This window comes from Haemorhous mexicanus, chromosome 4, assembly GCF_027477595.1.
Source record: "Haemorhous mexicanus isolate bHaeMex1 chromosome 4, bHaeMex1.pri, whole genome shotgun sequence".
NCBI lineage: Eukaryota > Metazoa > Chordata > Aves > Passeriformes > Fringillidae > Haemorhous > Haemorhous mexicanus.
The window spans coordinates 75648987-75664126 of NC_082344.1; the positions used below are offsets into that span (position 1 = coordinate 75648987).

The following is a 15140-nucleotide window of genomic DNA, read 5'->3' on the forward strand; positions in this document are numbered from 1 at the left end:
GGGCGGGGACAGCGGGACAGGGGGCGGGGACAGCGGGACAGGGGGCGGGGACAGCGGGACAGGGGGCGGAGGCGGGCAGGCTCCGTGCGGGTCTGCACGCGCCGCAGCCGACGCCTGCTCGCGCGCCGCACGTAGGCGCCGCTTAAAGAGGCAACGCGGTGTGGACGCCGCTGCCGGGCGAGCTGCGGCTCGCGGGCCCCAGCGGGCGGAGCCAGCGCCCCTTTAAGAGACCGGCGCCCGGTGCCGGTGGTTTTATTTACATGGGGGCTCGCGGGCGTCACGTGACTGTCAGCGGCGGGGGCTGCGCGCGGAGCAGCCGCGGGGCCATGGCGGGAGCCGGCGACGACGGTCCGGGGGGAACCGGGGCACCGGGGCGGGATCGGGGCCATGGGACAGCCGGGCGGGCCGGGGAACCGGGGGGTTCGGGGCGCCGAGGGGTTTGGGACAGTGGGACACCCGGGTGCGCCGGGGAACCGGGGGTTTCGGTATACCGAGGGGTTTTGGGACAATGGGACACCCGGGCGGGCCGAGGAACCAGGAGTTCGGGACAGTGGGGAGCTCGGGGGGGTCTGGGTCACCGGGAGCTGCAGGTGGTTGATGTGCACTGTGGGTGGGGGGGTGGGTCCGTGGGGAGCCCAGGCGGGGTTTCTGGGGGGGCTGATGTGCACCGGGGAGCACGGGGATCCCGGGCAGGCTGGAGTGCACCGGGGCCTGGGTCGGTGGGGGCACCACGGGGCTGATGAACACCGCGGGGGTGGGGGCAGATGCCAGTCCTGGGAGAGCAGCCCTGGGGTGCACAGGACGTCCTGGGTCAGGGGTGCGGGGTGTGCCAGAGAGGGCTCCCAGCGTCCCGGGATGGGCTGGGGTGCAGGGGTGGGCCTGGAGCAGCGCAGGGGCTGACAGCCCCCCCCAGGCTCCTGGGTGGAGCTGCGCTGTGGCCCAGGCTGCCCCGAGCCCGAGGCGGCGCCCTCGCCGTTCTCCTGCCACGCCGACGTGGAGCGGATGCTGCTGGAGGCCCAGCTGGAGACAGAGAGCAGTGACGGGTGAGTCCCAAGGGAGAGCTGGGCTCCAGAGCCCTGCTGGGCTGGGGCTGGGGCTGGGGGCCATAGGCTGGGCTCAGTGACTGAGGGTTTCTCTTTGCAGGGCCCTGCTCGTGCTGGGCTCCCCAGCCTGGGATGACAACGGAGCCGGCCATGGGAGTGATCAGCCAGGGGAGAGTGAGGTGCTGCCTGCTCACAGCCAGCCCCAGCCCGGCTGCCCCCACCCCCGGCAGGTGAGGGAGCTGCCCCTGGCACACCCTGCTGTGCCCCCAGGCCCTGCTCTGACCTGCCCTGTGTCTCCTTCCAGCGGGATGTGCCACAGGAAGCCAAGTGGAGGCAGCGACGCCTGAGAGCGTCCCTGGGCTGGGCCTGTACCCGCTGCCCTCGGTACCTGTCTCCAGAGTAAGTCCTGTGTCCCCCACCAGCACATCCTGCTGATGCCTGTCCTGCTGTCCCTGTGTCCCTGTTAACCATGAACTTTTCCCAGGGAACTTGCCTTTGTGTGCTCCCCCCAGCCAGTGCTGTGGAGCCTGCAGGGAGGTGCAGTGGGGAGGAAGAAGAGACTTTTCAGTTCAGAGCTGCTGCTGCTCTTCATCCCCTCGCTCTTGCTCAGCCACCTGCTGACCCTGGGGCTGGGGTGAGTGTCTGTGGCTCTCACCATGGAGCTGGGGGAGGAGGGAACACTCCTGAATTTGGGCTGCTCATCCTGGGCTGCTGTCACCACTGCTCCCAGCAGGTGCACTGGTCTGCCACCATCTCCCGTTGCTCCTGGCCTGCTGGGGCCCAGCACCCTGTACCAGTGCCTCACAGCCACTCTCTCCAATCCAGGATCTACATTGGGAAGCGGCTGGCAGCCTCCTCAGCCAACCCTCTGTGAGGAGCTGGGCAGGCAGCACCTTCTGCTCCGCTGGGAACGCAGGGAGAGCCCGGCAGCAGCAGCCTGACCGCTCCCAGGCCCCGTGTCTGTCTGTCTGTCTGTCCCTCAGCCCTGCCCCGGGAGCTGATCCCACTGTCCCCGTAGAACGGAACCTGCTGATGGCAGCTCCCAGCTGCAGGCAGCCCCTGCCCTCCCCAGCCCCTGGTTACAGCTCCAGGTCCCCCTGTAACAGACTGTAAATACAACTGAGCCCACCTCAATAAAGAGCTCTGTGCCAGCTCAGGGGTTGAGCGAGTCCCCTCCCTGTGTCTGGGAGCACAGCCTGGCTTGGGAAGTGACCATGGGGCCCTTCCCTGCTGCACAGGGGTGACTCCCTTTGCTTTGGGGTGGTGCCAACTGGGGATGAGCCCCTGGGTGGGCTGTGGGCAAGCAGGGGTGGGTGCTGGGGCTCACACAGGTGCCTGGCTGATGTGTTTGCCCTTTATTAGCCGTGGCTGCTGTGCAGAGGTGGGAGCTGAGCATGGCATGGCCAGTCAGGGCAGTGACACCTGGTAGGTGTGGGCAGGAGAGGTGACACTGCAGAGTGAGGCTGCCAGGGCCCATGTGCACACCTGGCTGGCTCCTGTGCATTGTGGACCAGGAACGTGTCCTGGTGCTGCAGGATGGGGTGGGAGCTGTCCCACGAGTGGGGAGCAGGAATCACACAGAAATTCCACTGAGGAAGTCACTGCTCCTGCCACTGGCACAGTCCGTGGGCAGCTCGGGTGGAGGGAGGGGTGTCCTCATGGCTGGGAGGGGCTGCAGGTCTGGGAGCTCAGCATGACTCCAGAGGCATAGCAAGCATCCAGGGCCAGGTGGGTCCCAGCCCCAGGGGACATTTGAAGGGTGGCAATAGCCCGAGCTGGTGGGACACAGGGTGGCAGTGCCTGGTGCACACAGGGACTCTGCTCTGGGTGTCAGTGCTGCAAGAGCTGCTCCAGCAGGTGAGAATCAAGCAGGGCTGTGGGTCCAGCAGCTGGCTGGGCACACGGGCACTCTGGGCAGGGGTGGCCCCTGCAAACAGCACAGCCAGAGGTGGCAGCAGGTCAGAGCTGTGACAGTCGCTTGGTCTTGGGTGGCGGCAGTGGTGGTGACTTGAGGCTTCTGTTCCCATCCCCTGTCGGGGACGTGGACGCCTGTGAGTAGAGAGGGACGTGAGGGGTGGGGGGACTGGGGGCCAGGGCCAGCCCTGAGTGCCTCCCCTGCAGTTCCTCCCCTCCAGTACCTTCCCTGCTGCTGCAGCATCGCTCTGCTCCAGGAAGGTCTCGTACACTGCGGGGCTGAACTTGCGGGGCAGCGGTGGCAGCTTGGTGGCACTTTTCACCCGGCCACCAAAGCCAGTGGGAGACAAGGACGAGCCTGTGCAGGCAGGAGAGGTGGGAGGAGAGGAGAGATGGAGGCTCAGCCAGCCTGGGGGGGCACAGGGCCCATCAGTGTCCCCAGGGCTCTAAGTCCCCAGAGCTGTCGGGGCCAGCGGTTCTGCCAAGGGAGTGTGGCAGTGCTGGGCAGAGGGGACAGGGGTGCCACGGGATGTGAGCCCAGCCAGGAGCAGGGGGCTGGCTCCCACCAGGAACAGCTCCAGTGGCACAAGGTCCAGGATCAATGGCTGCAGCCCTGCAGGGAGTGTTCAGCAGGGGGACGTGCTCCCATTCTGTGCCACCACGAGGGGATGAGGGGACCTGTGCTGGGGTGGTGTGGGAGGGCACAGCCCTGCTCATGGGGCTGTAGGGACGCTCAGGAAGGTGTTGGGGTGGTGGGGGAGGGCACAGCCCTGCTCGTGGGGCTGTAGGGACGCTCAGGAAGGTGCTGGGGTGGTGTGGGAGGGCACAGCCCTGCTCGTGGGGCTGTAGGGACGCTCAGGAAGGTGGCCTGGCAGGTTGTACCTGCAGTGCTGGGCTGAGCAGCAGCTTGGCTTGGTGGGGGCTGTTTCCTATCAGCGCTCAGGCTGCTCTCGCTCATGTTGTAGGAGAGTCTCCACTTCTCATCCTGGGGCACAGAAGGAAGGCTCAGCACCTCGGAGAGCCAGGCTGGATGGCAGCTACTGCTGAGTGTCCAGCCTTGTGGCCCTCCAGCCCCTGCTCCTGCCATCCCTGCAGCAGGGGCTGCTACCAGCCCCTCGAGGGGTCCCATCCAGGCTGGGGGCTGGTGCTGCAGGCAGGGCCAGGAGCTCTGGGTGCAGCAGGACACCCAGGGGGGTGCGAGCAGAGCCCCAGGGTGGCTCCAGGGCTGTGCTGAGCATCACCTTGGGCTCCGGCAGCTCCGAGATGGACTGGCGTGCGTCCTGCCGCCGGGACCCGAAGATGGCGCTGGCGCGGCTCTCCCTGCGCTCGTTCCTGTGCTCCGCGCTCTCAGAGGGGCGGTGGGCAGGCTTTGGGGTCGGGGGTGCCTCCGTGCTGTGGGGTGACTGGGACAGGTGAGGGGCAGCAGGGGAAGGAGGAGCAGGGCTGTGCCATGGAGCAGCTGGAGCATCACTGGGAGCGGCTGCACTCAGGCATCAGCACCATCCACAGCTGAGCTCAGCAGGGGAGGTTTGGGGGACAGGAATGGATGGCTCAGGTGACAGCAGAGTCCAGGTGAGCCTAGGGGCTGCACATGGGGTGTCTGTCCTCCATGCCCCCCCATAGGGACAGGGCTGAGATGCACTTGGTATTCAGGGAAGGTGGAAGGGCAGAGGACTGGGGAGGTGGGAGAAAAGCACCTGGGCCAGAGTGAGGCAGGCTCAGCAGGGAGGGCTGAGGGGGATGACCAGCACTCCCCAGTGCAGCACTTGCCTGGCTCCAGCGTGGCTCAGCCGGTCCCAGTCAGGTACCCAGGCTATGGAGCGGGGTCGGCCGCTCCGCCGGTCCTCAAAGAACATCTGAGATACAGCCAGGAGGGATGAGAGGCCAGAGCCTCCCCAGTCCTTCCCTGGGCACAGCCAGGGCCATCAGTGCCCTCTCTGACCAGCCCTGCTTTTGTGCCAGTGCCAGCCACCCCCAGCAGTGCTGTGCCCCCTCCCCTCCTGGGGGAGGCAGGGACTCTGAGGTCCCCCATGCCCAGTGGGAGATGTTGTAGTACTTTGTAATACTCTGTATTTTTTTTTCCCAAATGGCTTACCCCTGATTGTACCCCCTCCCTTTACCTGTGTATTCCCTTTCCTTTGCTGAGATCATCCCCAAATCCCCACCCTGGCTCTCTGGCAACCACTCAGCATCCCATCCCCTCCATCTAGAACTTTAGGTCCAGGACATCAAGCGATTAGCCAGAGGCCAGGGGTCAACCCCCAAGTGTTTCTCCATACGCTGTCCTAAATGTCCATTCCCCACTATCCATCCCTTAGGGTCACTTATTGGTTAGTAAAATGTTATTTACTTTAGGTTTCCATCTCCCCCAGGCTCTCAGCAGGAGGCCCCCTGAGGTGTAGGGCCCAGTGCTCCTCACCCTGTTCCTGCCCCAGCTGTGGCCTCAGCCAGCTGCTCCCTGCTGGCTTGTCCAAGGCACTGCCCAGCCCTGCCTGCCCGTGCCCAGGGCCGTGGCACTCACCATCTCTCGCACCCCGTACTGAGCCTCCACCTTGGCCCGCAGCTGCTCGAAGCACTGCTCCATGCGCTCGTGGAAGGGCCGCAGGTCCTCTGTCACCTTCTGCCCATGGATCCGGATGCCCTCTGCCAGCAGGGGGATCTGTGGGACAATGGGGACTCGTGGAGCTCCCTGGCACCGGGCCCAGCTGGCCCTGCCAGAGGGATGCTGCACCTGGTACCTGCCAGGCGATCAGGTCTTTCAGCTTCTCGATCTTCCCTGCGTCCTCAGGGTGTTCCTGCATGTAGAGCTCCTGGAAAAAAGCCTGCAACGACCCTCCTCAGTGCCACTGCCAGGCTGGCCCAGCTCACACAGCCTGGGGATGGCACCCCCTTTCCTCTCTGGGATCCATCTCCTCTCCTCCCTGGATGCCAGCCCCTCTCCTCTCTGGGATCCCAGTCCCTCTCCTTCCATGTGATCCCAATACCAAGCCAGGTGCTTCTCTGATGGGAGCACACCAGCGCTGGGCACAGTGGCACTTCCAAACCCTTCCTGCTGTGTCCTCCCCTCCCATCCCCATCCCAATCCTCATCCCAAGGCTCCCCAGAGTGCTAGTCCTGGCTGTGCCCAGCTGTGCCCACCACAGCCTCTGCATTCCTCACCTTCTCATACTTGGTGAAGCCACCCATGACTGCAGGGTCCACGATGCCGTTGAGCAGCATGGACAGAGGGTTGATGGGCAGGCTGGGGTCGTTCTGGTGCCGGTTGATCTCACTCATGATTTTCTCATTGGTTTTCATCATGGTCTCAATGGCGTTTTCCAGGGGGGAGATGATGATCTGTGCACATGGAGGGGTCAATGCTGCCCCTCCTCGGTAAGGCTGGCAGGGTGGGCTCTCCCCAGCCTGGCAGGAGGGACCCCTGGGGCTGCACATCTCCCATGGAGCCCCTCAGACCCCTGGCACAGCCTGGGCGAGAGCTCCTGGGGATGTGCTGGCCATGCTGGTCCCTGCTCCCAGCACAGAGTCAACCCCATGGGCACTAGGCAGCAGTGAGGCTACAGGAGACCCAGGTAACCACTGGTGTCACTTTGGGGGTGCAGCTGTCCCACAGTGGGGTGCAGAGCCTGAGCACCACGGCAGACACACATGCAGCACTCATGCAGCCGTACATCCTTGTGCCTGCAGCATCCTGTGACAGCCCACCAGGACACCCTGTGACAGCCCAGCCAGGACACCCTGTGACAGCCCACCAGGACATCCTGTGACAGCCCAGCCAGTGCACCCTGTGACAGCCCACCAGGGCACATCACATCTCCACTGCCATGGCTCCTGAGACTCCCTGGATGCTGGCCAAGCACCCACCTCTGACAGAGGAGCAAAGCCCACACACTGTCCCTGCTGCCCATGGAGCATGGCACAGGCAGGACACGCTCCCCAGCCCCAGCCTGAGCTCCTGGCAGGGCTGGAGCATCCCCCCTGCTGCCCCCAGCCCCCTCCTCACCGTGTCAGTGGAGGTGACAACGAACCAGCGCAGGATGCCAGGCAGGGGATAGGCTGTCCTGAAGGTTGTCCTCTCAATCCACATGTTCTGTGGCAAGAGCAGCAGTCACTCCCCACCTTTCTCCCATCACCCCTGGCTGCCCCATGGCATGGGGGGCTCCCACCTCCATGGGCACAGGAGCAGGAACCCTGAGCTCCCCGCAGGGCCCCCCCAGCTGAGGGTCCTGGCAGCTCCCCCCAGCACTCACTGCAAATTCATTGTCGGGATCACTCGGGCCCCTCTTGAAAGGCCGTGAGTAGCTGAACCTCTGGACGTGGTTGGCTTTGTAGAAGCTGTGGGGGAGAGGGAAGGGACAGAAATGGGAGAGGACCCCCAGTGTGTCCCACCCACCCACCCACCCCCAGGGAGCAGAGCAGGGGCTCTGTGGGGACACTCACTTGGTGATCTGCTCCGGAATGCTGCGGCCCTTGAGCCGGACCTTGGCCTCCTCTGCTGGCTGCACGGTGAAGCACTGGATGTCTGAGGGAGTGAAGGAGCCACAGGCACACACTGCAGGGCAGGGCTGCTGGGGACAGGGGCTCCAGAGCCCTGAAGGGTGAGCCCCAGCGGGGCAGAGAGGCATTTCAGGAATTCCCAGAGGGAGAGGGATGGACAGAGACCAAGCCACGCTCCCAGCTGTCACTGACACATTTTCTGGAAAACACCTTTGCTAGGATTTTTCTCCTGAGGAGCTGAGAAGCCTCAGAAAAGAAATGTAAACAATGATTTTCTGATGGCTGTGGAATGTGGTCTGGAGATGGTTTACCAGCAGGTGCATCTTGGATTGGTCTCATGTGGATTGTTTTTACTTCATGACCAACCGTGGTCCAGCTGTGTCGGGACTCTGGTCAGTCACAAGATTTTATTAATCATTCTTTTCTAGCTTTCTGATGTCTCCTTTCTCTTTCTTTTAGTATAGTTTTAGTATAGCATTTTTAATATAAAATAATATCATAAAATAATAAATCAGCCTTCTGAAACATGGAGTCAATTTCTCATCTCTTCCCTCGTCCTGGGGACCCTCAAACACCACCACACCCAGCCCTGTCCCTGTGCACACAGAGGATACACTGCCCTGGGGAATCTGTGATGTCCTGGCCAGGGGGGGATGTGCTCTTCAGCTTCTCAGCATTGGAGAAGGGGCTCAGCAGCTGCATCTCAAAGTCCTCACGCCGCTCGTACTCCTTGCCCCGGTAGATGAAGACCTTGTTCTGCAGGGCAGGAAGGTGACAGCTCATCCCTGTGCCACAGAGCAGGGCCAGCAAGCCCCAGAGCACTGGGATGCTGTGCTGATAAGGCTCTCCTGCCAAGCAGGAGACATCCCCCCCATCCAGAAAAAAATATCTCCCCAAACTCAGGAACTAGAAGAAAAAGGAAGAAGGCACACGGAGAATCAGGATTGGTGCCAGCCAAGCAATGTCACTAAGGACAAATTTGGTGGCTTCTACGAGGGTGTGGCAGCATGGGTGGATGGGGGGAGAGTGACTGGACTCGTGCAAACCATCTGACCTTGGCATGTCCCCTGGATGGGACAGGTGCTGGGTAAGGAACAGGCTGGATGATGACACTCAGAGAGTTGTGGTGCACAGCTCCACATCCAGGTGGAGACCAGTGAGGAGTGGGGCCCCTTGGCCATGGAGGTGGCAGCTGTGGGGCTGCTCCTGGCTCTGCTTACCCTGAGGAAGGTGGGGAAGCCCTGCCCGTAGTACCCCACGGCAAAGTAATCCGGGCTGGGCCGCAGCACCTTCAGGATCTTCTCATAGAACTTGGCTTCTCGTTGCTGCAGAGGAGAGGGGCAGGATGAGGACAGGAGGGGGCCCTGCAGATCCCCCATTCCCCCCTGCCAGCAGCACCCCCAGCCCAGCCAGGCACCCACCAGGATGTCACTCAGCATCTCGTAGTCGAACACGTGGCTCTCGTACTGCTCTGCCAGCTCCTTGCAGATGTGGATGGCTTCCTCCCACATCTGGAGGAGAGAGGGGCCAGGACAGGGCCCCCCAGTGCAGGGTGAACTGGGGAAGGGGGCACCAGGGGCTTCCAGCAGAGACCACCCTGCCTGTGTGGGCACCTGCACCCCTGCCCCCTGTGAGGAGGGGGAGAAGGCTCTCCTGTGGGGACTGGGGTCCAGTGGGCAGCAGAAGAACTTGGCTTCCCACCATCCCCAAGCCTGGAGACCCCAGCTGACCCCATCCAGCCTTTGTCCAGGGATGTCCAAGCTGCTTCCAGTACAAGGACTGGGCTGGGACAGCATGGGACAGGGATGGGATGAGGGACAGTGGCTGTGGGTGAACCATCCAGCCCAGGCTCACTGCAGGCAGCTCCAGCCCTTCTGCAGCAGTGGGGAAGGAGGGGCTGTGCTGAGAATGGGATCTGGGAGCATGAAACACGGGGGAATTGGTGGCAAGAGGGCCAGGCTTGCCCTATGCCAGCCCAGCTCCCTCCAGTTTTGGGGTTTCAGAGGCTGCAGGGTCTGTAGGGGCCACACTCACCTTGCCCTGGTCGAAGTATTCGATGATCTGGTTGTACAGAGCCTCCTTCAGCTGGCGCTGAGTGTGCAGGTGGAGGCCGTGTGGGCCTGGCACAGGGGCTGCATTCGACTCCTCTGACCACTGCACAAGGGATTGGGGACCTGTCACAGCAAGCCCAGGGGGCTGCCCCCTCCTCCCAGCCCCCCCAGCCCCCCGTGCCCACCGTGAGCAGCCGGGCGTGCAGCAGCAGCGTGTAGGCTCCCTCCGTGTAGTTCTCGTAGCTGATGTGCAGGTCCTTCAGCTTGTACAGGTACCTGGGGGTGACAGAGCCACGTGTGGGGAGTGACAGCACCATCACCCTGCCCCTCAGGCCACTCTGCCAAGCCCATGCCACTGGGAGTGCCCAGGAGCCCCCAGCCCAGGTGCTGCTGGCAATCCCAGGGCTGGGCTCACCTGATGTACATGGCCTGGCGGTCGATCTCCTTGTAGAAGTTCTGTGGAAAGGCAGATGAGGCTGCTTGAGTGGCCCCTAGGGGTGGCACATGCCACAGCCCCTCACATTGTCACCCTCTGGGTCACAGTGCTGCCAGGACTGTCCCCACACAGGGATGGCCATGGCCCTGGGCAGCTGCACGGTGATGTGTGACATCCAAAGAGATGCCAGCTCTGGCACCACGTGCACCCCCTCTCTGCTGTGCAAGGGGCACCGTGGGGACTTGGGGAGATGCAGGGACAAGTCCTACCAGCCCTGGGGACCTGGGGAAGCACGGGAACAAGCCCTGGTTGCCCCAGGGAGCTGGGGACATGGGGTGAGCCCTGCCAGCCTGAGGCAGCTGGAGCAGGGCACGAGTGCTCACCAGGAGGTTGACAGTGCAGCTCATGCTGTAGGTCTTGTTCTCGTCGTTCATGACAGCCCTGTAGTCCAGGAGCCGCTCCAGGAGCTCGCTCACCAACCTCACAAAGTCCTCTCCAGGCTTGGCCAGCTCGGGGTGGCTCTGGCAGCAGCTCAGCAGGCTGGGGAAGAGAGGGGGCCATGAGTCCCCCTGCACAGCCAGCTCTGCAGTGCTCCCACCACTGCCCTGCCCAGCAGCAAAGGGCAGAGCAGGTGCATCATCACCTGAGGCAGGGGTGACTCCTGGGGCAGGAGATAACACCTGGGGTTGGGGTAATTCCTGGGGCAGAGATAACACCTGGGGCAGGGGCATCACTTATGGCACAGGGTAATTCCGGGGGCAGGGGTGTCACCAGGGACAGGAGCATCACCTGCAGCAGAGGTAACACCTGGGGCAGTGGCATCACCTGAGGCTGGGGTAATTCCTGGGCCAGAGATAACACCTGGGGCAGAGATAACACCTGAAGCAAGGGTATCACTTAAGGCACAGGGTAATTCCTGGGGCAGAGGCAGGCTGGCTGGGCCAGCAGAGATGTGCAGGGGGCACACGGTGGTGCCCCGGGAAGAAGGTGACAGGGATGTTACTGCACACTCACATGCTCTTGAAAAGCTGCATGTACTGCTCGTCCCCCCGGCCGCCCTCCACCTCGCTGTCCAGCCTGCGCAGGATCTCATCCTCAAACTGCAAAAGGGGACGAAGATGGGCCGAGCTTGGAGCAGCCCCTCCCCAGAGACCATCCCAAAGAGCCGGTCCCGTCCCCGTTCCCAGGCCACGCCACTCCCCTGCTGTGGGTGGTTCGCACAGCCTCCCAGCCCATCCCGCTGGCCCCGAGCAGCCCCGGCCCTGACCCGGCTGAAGCTCCCGGTGAGGCGGTGCTCGCAGAGCATCATGTCGAAGAAGATGGGGATGGTGGACTTGCGCAGCTCCAGCTCCGGCACCAGCGTCATCTCCAGGATGGGACCCACCATGCCCGGGATGAACTCGATCTTGCGCTGGCCTGGGAGGACAGGGAGGGCTGGGAGGGGGCAGATCCATGCCCAAAGCAGCAAAACCCCGCTGGCCACACGCACTCTGGGGATGGTGCTGACGGACATCAGCCCACAGAGACCCAAAACTCCATCCCTGCACACCGTGGCTCACCGAGGCTGTACCACATGTCCCGGATGGATGCTCCGATCGTGGCTCTCATGTCCCCGTACCTGCCGGGACAGAGGGACAGATCGCTCTGCAGCCGCGGGTGTGCCCAGCCCAGCTGGCTCATCCCAAAATCCCGGTCCTCGGGGCAAGGACCGGGCAGGCTGGGGACTCACTTGGCCAGGATACTGTTGCGTTTGGCCGGGGAGAAGTTCTCCAGCTGCAGGGAGTCCTGGGTGAGGAAAGCCACGGCCAGGTGGAAATAATTGTTCCAAAGCTGCAGTGGGAGCAGAGGGATGAGTGCCAGGCTGGGTGGCACAGTGGGGTCTGCTCCTGACCCACCTGGCCCGAAGCAGGACTGAGGCAGTGCCACCCACCTGCAGCTCGAAGTCGCTGTTGCTCAGGAACATCTCGGTTAAGGTGGTGGCGAAGTGGTTGATGGCACGCAGGAACTCCCTGGGGACAGTGAGCACGGGCACTGAGGGAGGGCAGCACCAGCGTGCCCAGTGCCCAGCCTGGTGTGCCCACCACCATCACACAGAGGGGGCGAGGTCCTTTCTGCCCCCCAAATGCTGTCCAGCACTCCAGGCCTGCGTGTCCAGAGCCTTGCTCCAGTGTCCACCTGCCCCACTGTCACTGTGATATTTTCTGAAAAATCCTCTTTGCCCAGGATTTTCTCCTGGGAAGCTGAGAAGCCTCAGAGAGGAATGAAAACAATAATTATCTGATTGCTGCTCCTGTGCTTGCTGCTTTGGAATGTGGCTTGGACATTGTTTACCAACAGGTGAATGTTTGATTGGTTCCATGTGAATTGTTTTTTCTTAATGGCCAATCACGGCCAGTTGCGTCAGAATCTCTGAGTCAGTCACGGGTTTTTATTCTTCATTTTTGTTAAACCTTCTGATGTATCCTTTCTCTTTCTTTAGTATAGTTTTAGTATAGCATTAATATAACATAACATAACATAACATAAATCAGCCTTCTGAGAACAAAGAGTCAAATTCTCATCTACCACCTCATCCTGGGGACCCTCCCAAACACCACACCCCACAGCATCCCAGTGCTCGCAGCCACCCCAGCCTCCCCCCGTGGTCCCTCCCCAGCCCCTCACCGGTTCTGCACCATGTTCATCACCATCCAGTCACCAGGATACACCGTCTTCCCAATCAGGTCCTTGAAAAGGATAAAAGTCTCCATGAGGAAGTCCTGCAAGGGAGGGACAGAGGTCAGGAGCCGTGCTGGGCTGCAGTGCCCTCCGGAGGCTGCTGTGAGGGAGGTGCCGGTGCCAGAGGGCCCCTGATGCCGCGGGCAGCACTCACCATCAGCTCAGGCCGGGAGGGGAACGCCTGGATGTAGGTGCTGTAGTGGTCCTTGTCCATCTGGCTCAGGATGGTGGCCATGCAGGCCACGTAGTGGCTCTGGGGGACAGGAGCTGCTCAGGCCCTGCTGGGTCCTGCAGCTGCACTGTCCTCGTTCCTCCAGTCGGTTCATAACGCAGAGCCCCAGCTGCCTTGGGCTCTGTTCACCCCCACCCAGCTCCCTTCTCCTGGCCCCTTCATGTGCATCCCACTCCAGGGATGGGAGGGCTCCTGCACCCACCACAATGCCAGGGGGATGGAGGAGTTATTACAGAGCAGTGCTGAAGAACCTCTGTCATTTCTGAGATAATTCAAGGCCATCTGTGGGTGTAAGGGCATTTTGAAAATGGCAAGCGGTTCCTTCTGGACGGTCTCCAGTGCAGGGTCCCAAACTGAGCCCTTGGCTCCACTCCAGGAGGAGGCTCCCAGCTTTGTAGCAGGACAAGTGGAGTATGCACGAGCAGGATGCTGCCCAAAAGCTGTCCCAGAGACACATCCAAGGCTGGAAACTGCGGGAAAGGGCAGCAATTCCTGGGCTAAGAGCATCGTCTGGCACACTCAGAGGGAGCGACGGCCCTGCCGTGCCCCAGTGCCACTGGTGGAGCTCGGTGGGTGGCTTCAGGTGCCAACCCATCCGCAGAGACTGCCGTGCCTGAGCCCTGTGAGGGCAGCACCGGGCGCTGGGCATCGCTGCTGCCCTTCCATCCCTGGCAGGTCCGGCACTGCCGGAGCTCCCTCCTGGATTCCAGCGGAGCATTCCCGCACTGCAATTTCCCCATCGCAGCCCCAGGCCAGACCTTGCCAAGCACACGCAGACCCAAGCGGACTGCTCGGGGAGGGATGTGACCGCTGCTGGTGACCGAGGGCTCCCGCAGGCAGCCCCGGGAGCTCCTCGGGATGGGGCGTAGCCCACCGAGGGCTGCAGCGGGCGAGCAACGAGCGCCCACGGCCAGCCCTGGCTACGAGGGGTTTGCGGGGACTTCTCTTGAGGAAAGCAAACGGATCAAACCCCAAAATCTCCCGCTCCTTCGGGAATCCATGTGGTGCCCCAGCCCCGCGGCCGCCCCGTGCAGCAGCACCGGCTCGCCGGGGGCCCGCGGGACCGGGACGGGCCGGCACCGCTCCGCTCGGGCAGCGCCCTCCCGGTGCCGGGACGGCGGCTCCTCCCGGGCTCCGGGGCTCGGCTCCCGGGCGCGCACCCCGTAGCGGGGCTCCGCCCCCCGCCCCGCTCCGCCCCCGTCGGCTCCGCCCCGGTACCGGCGAGCGCGCGCCGCCCCGCCCCGCCCCGCCGAGCCCCGCGCCCGCCGCTGCCGGACCCGCGCCGCCGCCGCCGCCGAGCACCAGGTACCGGGCGGGATGGGGAGGAGGCTCGGCCGGGGAGCGGGGCGACGGAGGGACCGGGTGCTGCGGGCATCGGCCCTGCGGCGCCGGCCGGTACCGGGACCCCGGGCGGCCCCGCGGCCGGGGCGTGGGAACCCCGGGGCCAGGAGCGGCGACACGGTGCGGGGAGCCCCGAAACGGGGACTGCGCGGCGGTGCGGGGACCCCAGGGGCGCGGGAGCGGTGCGGGTATCCTCGGCCCGCGGGATGCGCGGGGGCCGGCGGGGCCGGGGCGAGGAGCCGAGCTGGGCTGGCGAGGGGGATCCTCGGTGTCCCCGCATCCCCGGGAGTCGCGGCACCTCCCTGTCCTCCCCTCTTTGCTCCCAGCGAGCAGGAGCTGCCCGGGGAATTGCGGGAGGCACGGGGACGGTGGCACCGCGCACCGAGCATCCTACGGCGGGCACCGTGCGCCGAGCACCCCGCACCGAGCCCACTACGCTGGGCACCCCGCACCGAGGCGGCCACCGGCTACCGTGGCGGGGGTCTCTGGGGAGCACAGCCGTGCCGGAACGGTGGCACGGAGCGTAGCCTATGGATGTGCATCTGTGGTGGGAGCTGCTGCGTTAGAGGGGCCGAAGACCCCCAGGTCGCGCCGCGGTGCCGCAGCCTCGCCCTGTCCGCCCCGGCCCGTGGCCCCGCCGCTCGCTGGGTCGCTGCGTGCTGGAGCCGCTCTGGGGAGCGGCCGGGCGGGCTCATCTCCGCTCCCCCTCGTTAGGAACGCGCCCGCCAGCCGGGGCTGTGCCGGGTGACACACGCACACGCAGATCCAGGGATGTCACTTTCGGTACCGCGCGCCGCGGTGACGCCGGCCGGGGATGGAGGGATTCAGCCCACGTTGCTCCCGGCAGCTCCGCGCCCAAGGCCTTGTGTCCGCCGGAGCGAGCCCCTGGCAGTCCCGCGAAATGGGGGTGC

General features: G+C 63.9%; 2 protein-coding genes across 7 annotated transcripts in view; one reads left to right on the top strand and one right to left on the bottom strand.

Moving 5' to 3' along the window:
- Positions 1-61: 61 nt before the first annotated feature.
- LOC132326811 (BCL2/adenovirus E1B 19 kDa protein-interacting protein 3-like) lies at positions 62-2199 on the top strand. Of its 4 annotated transcripts, none has more exons than XM_059845490.1 (6): positions 62-348; positions 914-1043; positions 1144-1273; positions 1348-1442; positions 1556-1677; positions 1774-1909. In XM_059845490.1, the coding sequence occupies exons 1-5, from the start codon at positions 261-263 to the stop codon at positions 1662-1664; spliced, it is 552 nt and encodes a 183-aa protein (XP_059701473.1). In that variant the 5' UTR covers positions 62-260; the 3' UTR covers positions 1665-1677; positions 1774-1909. The 4 variants fall into 4 exon arrangements, with proteins under 4 accessions (XP_059701473.1, XP_059701470.1, XP_059701472.1 ...); XM_059845487.1 differs by having other exon boundaries at positions 63-348; positions 1528-1677; positions 1774-2199; XM_059845489.1 differs by having other exon boundaries at positions 64-348; positions 1869-2199.
- Positions 2200-2383: 184 nt separating this feature from the next.
- The window catches only part of LOC132326808 (dedicator of cytokinesis protein 2-like), a 50116-nt gene continuing 37359 nt past the window's right edge, over positions 2384-15140 (bottom strand). Inside the window, exons 29-53 of one of the 3 annotated variants that reach the window (XM_059845482.1) lie at positions 12811-12909; positions 12603-12697; positions 11869-11947; positions 11668-11768; positions 11498-11556; positions 11206-11354; positions 10953-11038; positions 10322-10478; positions 9918-9958; positions 9688-9778; positions 9486-9605; positions 8873-8962; positions 8672-8776; positions 8066-8207; positions 7395-7476; positions 7205-7289; positions 6958-7044; positions 6117-6293; positions 5696-5779; positions 5479-5616; positions 4728-4813; positions 4199-4349; positions 3840-3942; positions 3182-3315; positions 2384-3092 (exon numbers count right to left, since the gene is read on the bottom strand). In XM_059845482.1, coding sequence (XP_059701465.1) covers positions 3003-3092; positions 3182-3315; positions 3840-3942; positions 4199-4349; positions 4728-4813; positions 5479-5616; positions 5696-5779; positions 6117-6293; positions 6958-7044; positions 7205-7289; positions 7395-7476; positions 8066-8207; positions 8672-8776; positions 8873-8962; positions 9486-9605; positions 9688-9778; positions 9918-9958; positions 10322-10478; positions 10953-11038; positions 11206-11354; positions 11498-11556; positions 11668-11768; positions 11869-11947; positions 12603-12697; positions 12811-12909 — 2631 coding nt within the window. In that variant the 3' untranslated portion in view covers positions 2384-3002. Of the gene's footprint in view, positions 3093-3181; positions 3316-3839; positions 3943-4198; positions 4350-4727; positions 4814-5478; positions 5617-5688; positions 5780-6116; positions 6294-6957; positions 7045-7204; positions 7290-7394; positions 7477-8065; positions 8208-8671; positions 8777-8872; positions 8963-9485; positions 9606-9687; positions 9779-9917; positions 9959-10321; positions 10479-10952; positions 11039-11205; positions 11355-11497; positions 11557-11667; positions 11769-11868; positions 11948-12602; positions 12698-12810; positions 12910-15140 lie in introns of those variants that run through there. The other 2 variants (XM_059845483.1, XR_009486343.1) reach the window with 2 other exon arrangements.

Excerpts from the sequence above, each read along its gene's own strand:
- LOC132326811 (XM_059845487.1), top strand. The coding sequence starts at position 261 with ATGGGGGCTCGCGGGCGTCACGTGACTGTCAGCGGCGGGGGCTGCGCG. Across the intron at positions 1,044-1,143 it reads GAGACAGAGAGCAGTGACGG|GGCCCTGCTCGTGCTGGGCT; the intron begins GTGAGTCCCAAG and ends TTCTCTTTGCAG. Across the intron at positions 1,678-1,773 it reads CTGCTGACCCTGGGGCTGGG|CAGGTGCACTGGTCTGCCAC; the intron begins GTGAGTGTCTGT and ends CACTGCTCCCAG.